General features: G+C 37.5%; 2 protein-coding genes across 2 annotated transcripts; one reads left to right on the top strand and one right to left on the bottom strand.

Annotated features, from left to right (window-relative positions):
* Positions 1–3511: 3511 nt before the first annotated feature.
* Positions 3512–8650, top strand: LOC149832588 (uncharacterized). Its single transcript, XM_090013271.1, has 7 exons — positions 3512–4177; positions 4309–4516; positions 4607–4683; positions 4765–4804; positions 7692–7743; positions 7871–7940; positions 8405–8650. Exons 1-7 carry the CDS (start codon positions 3512–3514, stop codon positions 8591–8593), a joined length of 1302 nt encoding a protein of 433 aa, XP_089869397.1. The 3' UTR covers positions 8594–8650.
* LOC149832587 (uncharacterized) lies at positions 4831–12160 on the bottom strand. The gene is made up of 5 exons (XM_090012511.1): positions 11963–12160; positions 11658–11754; positions 9731–9785; positions 9490–9634; positions 4831–5398 (listed from the first exon to the last, which is right to left on the bottom strand). Exons 1-4 carry the CDS (start codon positions 12098–12100, stop codon positions 9490–9492), a joined length of 435 nt encoding a protein of 144 aa, XP_089868637.1. The 5' UTR covers positions 12101–12160; the 3' UTR covers positions 4831–5398.

Genomic DNA, 12160 nt, shown 5'->3' with positions numbered 1-12160 from the left:
CAATCCTTTGAAGTGTACAAGTCCAAAATGGCTCCAGAGCTATGGTTGCTCCACAGGAAAAAAAAATTAGGACAGAAAAGCAACGCTAGGGAGGAAGTGAGCAACATGCCAAGAGATGGACACCCCTCCTTCGTTGTTGCCCAAATCAATGGTTTTATGTAACCTGACAGCAACATAGTTTTCTACCAACCGATATACAATCAATGGAATGACAGTGGTTGTTGTGGTTTTGTCTTGAGTAGGGTATGCCCAACCCGATTTATATGGATGGAGTGAAAACATGATAATACAATGCAAAATGGACACGATGATCCGATGATGTGCATAGATGATGAGATATAGGGAAATTATGGTATGCAATGAAATGTGAATGAAAATGGGCGTCCAAAACACAACAAACGCAGATGCGTTGCAGATGCTGGGGTGTGTTGTTGGGTGCAAAATATCACTAAAGATGCAAAATGCAGATGGAATGATGCGATTCAGAACTAAAAAGGAATATAATGTAGTGGTGAAGGTGATCACTGAATCGGAACAATGCAGATGTTGCTGCTGAAGTTGAAATTTACTGAATGAGGATTAGATCGGATGAGATGAAATGATACTAAACCTTAGACAGCAAATCACGAAAATATTAAAATGATATAATGCCTATCCGAAATTACAGAATGAAACATAATTTGGAAATGCAATATGATTAAGGTAGGATGTTGTAATGAATTGACGTTATATGAAATTTACCACAACATTGCTTCAGCAATTTACAGAGGATGATATGGTGATTGTTTTATTGATGCAGATGATATGATGTAGTAGATAAACCGATGAGCAGGAATGATGTGGTATGCCAAGGATGATGACGATGATGTTGGTCAGAAGTGAACAACGCTATGAAATGAACAAGATGTTGATATATGAGGAGGGTGCAGATGAGTTAACTGAGGGATAAAATGCAGAAAATGTAATCCAAAACTGACACATATGATTAATATGCAGAATAAAAGAAAAATGAAGATGCTCAGATATACCTAAGAACATGATATGCGATGAAGCAACAGGGGAGCATTGATTTTAATGGTATAGATATTTCAACAGACGTAGGCCAAAGAAATTCAACAATAAATTGCAAAAACAATAGAAAAAATGTTGGAACATGAGAATTCCAATTATATTGCCATATGTAGGTCGATACTGCTATACGCAGATCAACACTACAAAGAAGGCTTGCTGTTAAATAATGAAGAACAACTCAGAGATTTGTGAAAACAGAAAAGAAAGAAGAAAATACGTAAGTGAAAAAGAAAAGAAAGATAGAGAAAAGAGACACAGAGAGATTTACTCACGGTTGATTCAATTGAGTGGTGGTTGTGTGCTTCCTCTGGGAGTTGAGGATGAGCTCCTTCAATAGATCCCAAGGGAAAACTAGAGGAAAAGAGGAAGAAAAGGGGGAAAGGAGAGAAGAGCAAGAGGAAGGGAAGAGGGAAAGGAGAGAAGAGCAAGGGGAAGGGGCGATCGTGGATGGGTGGAGAGGTGAAAAACGGATCAGAGAGAGGTGGAAGGGTGAAGACGGATGTGATGATCGACCCCCGATGACCGTTTTTATAAGGGGGAGCCGTTAGAAAACTTTCAAAATGGGTCCCATGAGTTTTCAAAATTTTCAAAAAGAGAGCTTCTTTACAGGGTTTTTCAAAAGAGGGTAAAAGCTACTTTTCTGAAATCTTTCTTTTTACGTTTTTGAAAGAAAAACCTAAAACTATGAGGGATTTAAGAGAGTTTTCAAAAAAATTGGATCCAGATGAGGTTTTTGAAATCTTTACGAAAAAATATTAAATTTTGAAATTTTGAGGATTTTTATAAAAATAGATATTTCTGTGAAATAGCGGAATTGATTTTAAAAATGGGTTTCAAAAACGGATCTAGATCCGAGGTTTTGAGAAAAATACCGAGTTTGGATCTCGAATGATGAGATTGGATCTGGATAAAATATCTGAGCCAATACAGATAATTGATTTTTTGATTTTTTTGAAAATAGAAGATATGGGCTCGGAACTGAATTCAGATATCGGATCTGGTATCCAAGATTGGGTCAGATATGGAAACTGAATTTGGATTTCGGATTTTCGACCAGTAACTGAATCCAAGAATTGACTAGAAATTGACCCAATTGCTCAGAAGTTGAGGGCTAAGAGAAAAAAGGAAATTTTTAAAATTTTGAAAAATTTGGGGTGTTCACACAAAGCCAACTCAAAGATCACGAATGAGTTGAGCCATGAGCTGCTCATTTCATTTATTAGCCCTCTGACACAACACTTCTTTCTCGAACACCACCCTGTGATCAATAGTTTATATTGTTTTTAGTCATGATTTCGTTTCAAATGGCATAGCAGAAGAGCATTCTAAGGCAGAGTGTCATTATTAACATATAGTCCAAAGACAAAAAAACACAAGTTATTCTTTCATCACCCTTCTTTTTTGGCAGGTTCGATGTTTTCCTTTCAAATGTTTGTGGTCCTCTATAGTGCCAACGAAGTCTTAATGTTCGATTGTTTGCATGCTCAATAAGACCTGATATAAAGCTAATGCTCTTGGAATAATTAAAGAAACAATTTACACTTTAGAGATACCACTAAGAAAAAATTCTCATAATTGTATTTGCTTGCTTGCTCCTCTACCAAACGATATTTGAATAATTAGAAAGGCATCCATTTGCCAGCATCTTCATGAGATGACATGAAACACCCTCTATCATCGGAATGGAGAAGAAAAATTCCTTTTTGTTATCACGTTTTCCTTTTCTAGATTCCCCTACATGCTAGACAATTTTTATGGCTGTCACAGTCCATAGAAGTGCAGAATTTATTCCCGGTATGATGTGAGTGATTGAATTTTTACTAGATTGAACTAGATGTGAACCATTTCTATGGAGCTTGCCAGTAGACTCTTTGTTCGGATACATGGCCGGATGTGAAACTATGCAAAAACCAATCTAAACATCTGATAGCACAAGTTATAATGATGGTTATGACATAAGTAATCAATTTATGCCTATCAAAACATTGCTCTATAAGAATGTTATAGAGCATCAAGAATGAGATATTTAGACAGGGATGTTGACTTTACCAGAACTTTTGTCAAATTAATAATCAGTCTTTATATAAAGAGACTTTTTTGTATTTTCTTCTAAATTGTTTTTCCCAAGTTTATTTGTAAATATCTACACAACTAATGCTACATTAGATGTGTAAAAACATGTGTATATGCCCGAATTATGTAGAAAGGATGCAATAAATAACATGGGTCTACAAGATAAATTACAGGCAGCAAGGAAAAATTTCTGCAGAAAGTTGTATTTAAAAGCCAACAGACTAGTAGAAGTGAGTTCATTTTTATGTGCCAGGTTTGTTCCTCTGAAGCCAATAAAAAAGAGTTCCTCTCGAACCTATTCAATAACAGGGGCCTGAAAACTTCAGCAATATAGAAGAGGGTTCCTAGAGTTGGGCGTTGAAGGAGAATGAACATTCAGAAGGTAGACACTGCAGTATGCAAGACTGAGAACATTGAAAGCCTTAGTCCTCAGTCTTTTCCCCACAGTTGGACAGCTTGCAGTAAGGAGCCATTTAATACAAATATCACACATCAGCGTGCATCACATGGTGGTAACCTTTCAACAGAGGATTTGGAGCATGGTAATTCATTCTTCACCAATCCATTTGCCTTCCCAGAGGAGGAACCATGGCAGTCAGATATCATCCCTTCCACTGCAGTAAGCTTACAATCACATAAAATTTTCCTCTCTAATTTCTGTACAAACATTGATCATCCACGGCTTATATATCCACAGGGGTTTTGTCAAATTGAACAACTGCATTCAGTGGTTAGATCACGCAAAAGATCTGCTATGGCTTCCGAATCAGGCCTTCCCCTTGACTGCTGCTATCCTTATCATTCAAGCAAGATGAACCACCCCAACCTGGTATCACTGGACAAGCTTCAAGCAGGTCCGCACTGTCACCCATTTGGCAACTATTGCTTCTCAGGTGTTGTTACTGACGGAAATGGTGGAGAGTCGCATGTGAAACAAAGTGACCTAGAATCATATTTAGGGAAGACTAATATGGGAGAAAATGTAAACATGACTTGGAAGCAACATGTTGAAGCTAAAGATAGTGAATGTGGGGTGGGTCCTTGAATTTAGAATTCAACCAATTAGCATTTTATTCAAGTCGTTCTGCTAAAACCTTTTTACTTTGTTTTTCGAAAAGAAAAAATTGCTCATCTAAAAATAGTTCTGCTATGTGGATGTTACAGGTTAGCCATCACTCTTCCAAGTCTCAACTAAAAGAGCTGACTAACCAACTTTGGCATGAGCAGTCAAGGGAACCACTAGATGTATCAGCATCTCGATCTAATCCTGTACCATCTGGTAATGGATTGACAAACAAAATTCGCATCCGGTGGACACAAGCACTGCATGAGGAATTCGTCAAAGCAGTCAATCATCTTGGTGGTGCAGAGAGTGAGTAATACCATCATACTACCAGATCTAACCTGACAAGTTTTCAGCTATAAAAATCTGCATAAAACTTGTATGAGCCTTTCACTGCAGAAGCAACTCCAAAAGAGATACTAAAACTAATGAATTTAGAAGGGTTGACAATATTCCACATCAAAAGTCATTTACAGGTTCATTTGCCTTTTCTGATTTAATTTGACTTCATTGTTGTGATCGTTTGAAAAAGAACTGACTTACTATGCACTTTCCAGAAATACCGCACAGCGAAGCATGCTCCAAGTTTCATTGAAGGTAACTTCTAGTGTGCCATGCTACTATACATCTTATGATTCCTCTGAACTTGATAATTTCTGTCTTTTGCATGTTTTGATGCTATCATTTTATTTTCTACGGCCTTTTTTTTTCCTTGTTCCGTTGATTAAGATGAGGCTTTACAAGGTAATAGTTTCACATTTGATACGCCATCTAGTCTATTTTGAGCTCCATGGTCACGTTCATGAACACAATAAAAAAAGATTGGAACATGGCACTCTGTATAATAATATGTATAGGAATCAAAAAAGATAAAAAGTTATTTAATTGAACAACTTCCATTATCTGCCTTTCAAAAGGAACAAAAAAGGTCTTCAGCCACAACAATCTTCTAACTATAAACAGCTAGAGAAACTGAAAAAACAAAAGAAAAAATAACTACCACATTAAGTTTACCCTCTATAAGCATCACACAGAGATGCAACCAGTTACAACCTCATACTGGTCCAAACACACACTTATACATCAGTTGGTTGAGGTATCTTATAGATGGCGGTATCATGAATTTGTCTCCTAAGTTGTGTCTTGGATGGCATTCACTGGAGATGACTTGGAGGATCTTTAGGCATAAACCTGCACCATTGATGGGAGCAGGGAAATTGGTAAGGCTTCAAAACAAGGACTATCAGGATAGAAATAAAGCCAGAGTTCATAATAGCTACCAGCAAAAACCTAGATAATTATAGATGATACCAGACACTGGATCCAAAGTAATGCTCAGCTAAATACAGTAGCATGGAAATAAAATGAAAAGGTCCAAAAAGAGCTTTCTATTAGAAGATGACCAGAGGTATTTATCTCGTCAGCAGTCCCTTATCCCGACCAGGTTAGGCTGTTGAAGATTAAGAGTGTTGCATGGTCATCATTGCATTAATTATGGCAAGATATTCGTTCAGACAGTTCTAATTTCCGAGGTTGATCAGGACCTTTAAAGATCTGCAAGAAGCTTGATTTCTGCCAACTATCAGTTAATTAATGTGAAAATAAATAGTAACTGGACTCTGCTATAGGAGATTGAAGGCATCGGATGCAAGAAATTTTTTATTGCCGCAGTTTATGCCTGAATACTTTCACATGTTGATAGCAACATCCATTATTAGGTTAAACATTACACCAAGTATCTCATTCTCGCATTAAATGTCTCAAGATGATTTTGGCACCAATTCCAGAAAATTTCCCAGTACTATTATGCAATTATCTGTAGCGTAAGGATAATGTCAGAACATGTTTTTATTGAATCATTTAACATAGAAAAAAATGATCCTTACTCCCAGTAATCTCAAACTATCATGTGAACTCCTCCAGTAAAAGAGAGATGCTAGGTTACTGGACTTTGGCAACCAAGGGTATATAAGGTTAACTATTGGGTGACCCATCTTCTTAACCTTAAGCTCATGAGAGGCATAGTATGTCACTTGGAGACCTAAAACCAAAGCAAAATGAAAGAGTGGCACCACACATGCTAATGGAACTAGGAAAAATGGGTAAACCGATAAAGACTTGAAGGGCCAGGAATACATAAGGTAAAGACATTAAGGACCATGGGGTGAGCAGAGTTACCGGAAGCGTCTTAGGTAGGTGGGAAGCACGCTTTCCAGAAACTCGCTTCGGAAGCGTGATACTCCTCGCTTCCGAAACTTTATGAGAATCTCGATTCTCCCACGCTTCTATGCTTTCCACACACATGGTATATGCTTCCTATATGCTTTTCTCATGTTTCTTTTCACGTTTTTCATGCATTTTTTCTTATGCTTTCACTCACTTTCCATATACTTTATCTAAATTGATAACCATCATTGTTAGATTTTAATAAAAATTCAACTCTTTTACTAAAAAATCATGAAATATAAGAATAATCAATTTTATTTTAGGTTTTATTTGCTTCTTGTTTGATTCTTATTCAGTTACCATATTGCTTTATGTTTTATTTATATTTCGCTTTCAAATTGATAGTTCGCTTCCTGCTTCCTATAAATTTCAAAATACCTCACTTCTCGCTTCCGCTTTCCATATCGTTTCCCGCTTCCGCTTCCTAGTTTGGCAACCTTGGGTGAGCTGCAGACTGCAGTAGCTTAAACTCACAATTCTGGCATAGGGATGGATGTGTTAACATTTGGGTAGCCTAGATCATAAACACATAATGTGACCCATGCCAATGTTTGGCCATATTGGCCCTCAAAAATCTTTAAAAAATGGGTAAAAAACAATAGCTGTGATGGGTGTACAAATGTTATTCTTAAAATAAAGTCTGCTAGAAGCTTAGATGTATGAGTCCTTTCTAAGTTGTTGTTACAAGTGGATACTATCATTGGCCACTGGAGCCATATTTTTGTGGCAAGGCCAAAGGCCCACGGCCAACCCTCATTTGAGAAGGGTTTGAGGCTTGATCCCATGACGACCATTCATGCATTCTAAATGAAATAATCATGCAGTAGTCAAGGTTTGGATCACGCTTCCATAAATTAAGATCAGACTCATCTCTTTCATAGAAAGATAATCGGAATTTAGTTAATTTAGTTCATCATAACAGCCAGATAGGACGAACATGAGGATAGAAGTCACAAACTTATGCCTTTTGAAACCACTTAAAAGTTAAAAGCCATATGAAACCATAGGAGACATTTAATATATCCCAGCTTATTGTATGACACACAATAAAACAACTATAAGATCAATGAGAATTTCCATTTTTAGCAGTTCATAATATGCTACATGCAACATAAACCATTAAACCCAGTACATGTGCAACCTTGATATTTGCAGAGTAAGCTCCTAGTAGTGGAAAGCAGTCAACAAAGTATGTGTCAATTCAGAAAATTGGCTGGTAATGTTCACCAATAATTTGAAAACTTACTGCATGTGGCAGGCAAGAATCAGAGAAATGGAACAGAAGAAACCCTATCAGTTGACTTAAAAAAGTAAGTTTTTGGTTTATTTATAAATGCTTCCAACCTTCATATTTCAGACAGTTTTGTATTGTGAATGATAATATCAATTATATGATATCGTTATATATAAATTATTCCTTTCATCATCAAACCACAGTGAGATGCATATTACTGAAGCTCTGCGCTTGCAAATGGATGTCCAAAAGAGTTTACATGAACAGTTAGAGGTATGCTTGGTCCCGGTTGTTCCATCCATTGTTCTTTCTTTACATAGAAAAAAGGGAGTAACTCTTTTTTTTTCTCTTTTAACATGCTGGCCTGAAAATATCTATTAATGTTTGGAAAATAGTAACATACTGATCTTCAGTACATCAATTCAAAATTAATAGAATTTTTTCTTTATTAAACAACAATTTAGTGGAAGGTCTGAAATCCCTAAGGCACACTCCATAAATTTCATAACAATTATTGTTTTCTCCAAATTGATTGAAACCACAAATAAATTAGATACAGCCTCCTTTCTTGTAGGATGTAAGAAAAATGATCTTTAAAAACATTGTTTGTAAATTTTGCATAAAACTTTGTCATGTTACAATATTTTCACTCAAGCAGGTTTATTTATCAAATTTAAAGAGTTTGATTATTTCTAACAAGCAATAATCAATAACATGCTAAATATGGTATAGTGCAGATTCAGAGAAACCTGCAGATGAGAATTGAAGAGCACGCCAATTACCTTGAGAAAATGTTTGATCAACATAATAGAAGCCCCAATTTCCCCAACAACCAGAATCTGAATAAGTACACATGTTTCGATGATCTAGAAGGATGCAAGTTTTCTAGTCCATGGAAGGTATCAAAGAACAATGATTGTGGTTGATTTATGTAATAGAAAATTCAAAATTTCAAAGGAATCATGTTGTAACTACAGAACATAGAATTTAGAAATTTTATACAGATCACTAACAAACAGTGGTAGTGGAGTTTGATTTTAATCATCAAAGAGTGATTTTAGTCCCCAAAGGAAGAGCTTGCCTACTGAGGATGGTTATTTTCATGTTGTGTCTGCACCGCTGACCCTCTGCCTCGCCTCAGCATCAAGAATACCCCAATTGTGAGTGACCCATCTTCTTTTTCTCTGTTTCAGCAGGTAAATTGTTGGGCTCTCTCTCTCTCTCTCTCTCTCTCTCTCTCTCTCTCTCTCTCTCTCTCTCTCTCTTTGATTTTTGGGTGTCTGGGTTACTCTGTTTCATGGGTGATGATTGATTTTTTTTTTTCTGAAATGGGTTTGTATGGATTAGTGTGAGAAATAAGTAAGTGGGTATTTTGGTAGTTATTAGTTGATATCTTTAAGTTTTTTGGGTGGTTAGTAGTTGGGTATATGTGTTTTTATGATGGGTAGGAGCTGTTCTTGATTTTATTTTATTTTCTTTTTTAATTTTAGCTTGATTTTTTTTAGTAGTTGAGAAGTTTGGCAAAAAGTGTATGAGTCTTGTTTGTTGATTTTCTTGGGTTTTTTACTTTTTTGGTTGTTGATTTTGAATAAGTATACATGTTTCGATGATCTAGAAGGATGCAAATTTTCTAGTCCATGGAAGGTATCAAAGAACAATGATAGTGGTTGATTTATGTAATAGAAAATTGAAAATTTCAAAGGAATCATGTTGTAACTACAGAACATAGAATTTAGAAATTTTATACAGATCACTAACAGTGGTAGTGAAGTTTGATTTTAATCATCAAAGAGTGATTTTAGTCCCCAAAGGAAGAGCTTGCCTACTGAGGATGGTTGTTTTCATGTTGTATTTGCACTGGGTTCCCACGCACCTTCATGAAATGAAACCCCATAATATCCCTGTATTCACCTGTTCCAAGACAGCGAGAGCAGTAACCCAGACCACTTCCTCCACAGGTTCTGCACCTGGCCATAATCAGCCAATTCTTTATGAGCTAAGAAATAGAAAAACAACTGCAGGGAGAATACTAATGAGAAAAGCCTAAAAATCTGATACCTCACCATTTGGGCCATTCTCCTTTAGGAAGCATGGAAAGATGCACCATATTCGTCCTACCTGCCAATTCAGCAACAAATTCTACATGAAATCTGTTACGCATAATCCCTCTATTTGGAATGTGTTTTAAGTGCTTATATTTATAAGAACTACATTCTGCAGGATATCATCAAAAAATTTTAAAAAGAAAAGAAAAAAGGCATACACATAGAAGCCACTGATCACATGCTTTCAATTGCATAAATTTTGAAGATCCTTCAGAGTTTTGGGTCTTCTGAGCTTTTATATAATTCAGAATTTGAAGGCCAGGGTTTTGATGTCTAACAAATGCTCCTAAAAAAAACAATCAAGGGTTGTGACCTTGTGGGATGTTGTTTGGTGTTTGAGCATCTCGATGCGATCTTTCTTTGCCAATTTATGATAAGATCATTATTTTCCATTTTTCTTTTTAAATTGTGATTCAATTTGATCATTCAACAAACTTTGCAAGTATTATGAAACTATGAACTTTGGATTAATATTGGCCTAAAATTTTTCAAAAATCAAATTTGAGGCAGAGAAGTTTGACGGAAAAGCAATTTGGCTTACGAAGTATGATCCTGGACCAGAGTTACCAGTCGAGGAAGCGGGAAGCGAGGCACTTTCAAAAATTTAGGAAGCGGGGAAGCGTGGGACCACTTAGAAGAAAATTATGAATCGTCTCGGAAGAACCGGAAGCGAGGGGGAAGCGAAAAAATGAAAAAAATGGGGAAGCGAGGGGTAAGCGTGCTTCCCATAAATGGGAAGTGTGTTTCCCATAAAAGGGAAACATGCTTCCCATAAAAGGGAAGTGCACTTCCCAAAAAAGGGGGACACTTCTCCCACGCGTTTCGGAAGCGCAACGTTTCGCGCTTCCGAAGCGCGGGGAAGCGTGCTTCCCCATACACCTAGGCGCTTCCGGTAACTCTGTCCTGGACTGATTAATAGGGCTTGCATAGGGCACTATATGAAGTTGCAAAAAGGCCCATGTCTTTGTCTAATGATGATTGGACAGACCCCGTTTAAGAGTTCAAAGTTAGATTTGCATACACCTTGTAGATGAAACTTTTAGATAATGTCATCAGAATTGATATAAAGCTGACGATTAAACCTGAAAGCCTTTAATGAAGAAGTCTTTTCCAAACTAATCATAACCAAAGCAACCACAATTTCTGAGCAGCTCAAACTTTTCATTTTTTGAAAGAAAAGTCTGAGTACATCAAGCTATTGACATGGATACAGATATGGGTACATGGTGTGGCAGAGATACAGCTGGTACGACGTGTGTCTTGTGAAAAGGCGTGAGGGTGCAACTACGTGTTTGTGTGTGTGTGTGTGTGTGAGAGAGAGAGAGAGAGAGCTTCAATAAAAATAAAAAATATAGACAAAATGTAAAACAGAGAAATATATATCATATGGGAGGGAAGCACCCAAAAAATACCCAGTACCAGCACCCTAAAGTATCAGTATTGACATTGTATGTTGGGCATTTTGCAGTACCAACGTTACACACACCCCATGACTTTCAATAAACTATCTTCAATAAATATTTCATCTTCAGTAAAAAATAGGCAGCCATTATCCTAGGTAGGCAGGTTCCTGAGTGATTCGTTATTGCTAACAAAGCAACACATTCTATTCACAGCAACAAGAATACGGACCTTTTACCGAATGTGAACTTGGAGGAGGACTTCGATTCCATTACCTAGGATTTCTCAGATTTTGTAAGTTACGGATCAAAAACGGAATGCTGGATGCTGAAGGAAGCAACCTCAACGGCCTCAATTGCAGTGTTGATCAATGGGAAGACCAGGTCCATTCTTAAACCTCACACACACACACACACACACACACACACACACAGAGAGAGACAGAGAGAGAGAGAGAGAGAGAGAGAGAGAGAGAGAGAGAGACCTCTTCCTTGGCATCGTTGGCAATCAACTCGTCCGGTGCCGTGACAGACCACGCAGGGCGGGTGGGGCTTCTTTACCTTCTCTTTCCAAACATTTGACTGACACAAAAAGAGAAGACGTTACCCCTCCCCTTGCATCAAAAACCCCTCTCACCTTTCCTTGTTAAAACTTAAAAGCAAGAATTCTAAGAGAGAGAGAGAGACGAACTATTCCAATCATCAAACAGAACCAATCGAAGAACAACGAATCCCTTCTTCAAACCAAATGGACGACAAAAGAAAGAAAGGAGGAGGAGAGGATATGTACCTCCGATTTGATGACCCAAGAGGGCTTCGAGAGACGGAAAGGCGGAAACTGAGGGATGGGATTGTGGGGCGACGGAGAGTCGCCGGACGGCCGCTTCCCCGCCGAGACTACGACCGGAAATTTCCCCGCCCACAGCATCCCCGACTAACTATCCCGCGCCTTCTGCTGCGGAGGCGTCGAGAGCTTGATTACACCTCC

This window comes from Nuphar pumila, chromosome 7, assembly GCF_984573655.1.
Source record: "Nuphar pumila chromosome 7, dmNupPumi1.hap1.1, whole genome shotgun sequence".
NCBI classification, from domain to species: Eukaryota; Viridiplantae; Streptophyta; class Magnoliopsida; order Nymphaeales; family Nymphaeaceae; genus Nuphar; species Nuphar pumila.
This window is presented reverse-complemented; position numbering and strand designations above follow the sequence as displayed.

Coding starts and splice junctions, on each gene's coding strand:
- LOC149832588 (XM_090013271.1), top strand. CDS start 3,512: ATGAACATTCAGAAGGTAGACACTGCAGTATGCAAGACTGAGAACATT. Junction 4,178..4,308: donor CTAAAGATAGTGAATGTGGG/GTGGGTCCTTGA, acceptor TGGATGTTACAG/GTTAGCCATCACTCTTCCAA. Junction 4,517..4,606: donor TCATCTTGGTGGTGCAGAGA/GTGAGTAATACC, acceptor CTTTCACTGCAG/AAGCAACTCCAAAAGAGATA.
- LOC149832587 (XM_090012511.1), bottom strand. CDS start 12,100: ATGCTGTGGGCGGGGAAATTTCCGGTCGTAGTCTCGGCGGGGAAGCGG. Junction 11,755..11,962: donor CTTGGGTCATCAAATCGGAG/GTACATATCCTC, acceptor TTTTTGTGTCAG/TCAAATGTTTGGAAAGAGAA. Junction 9,635..9,730: donor AAAGGAGAATGGCCCAAATG/GTGAGGTATCAG, acceptor GATTATGGCCAG/GTGCAGAACCTGTGGAGGAA.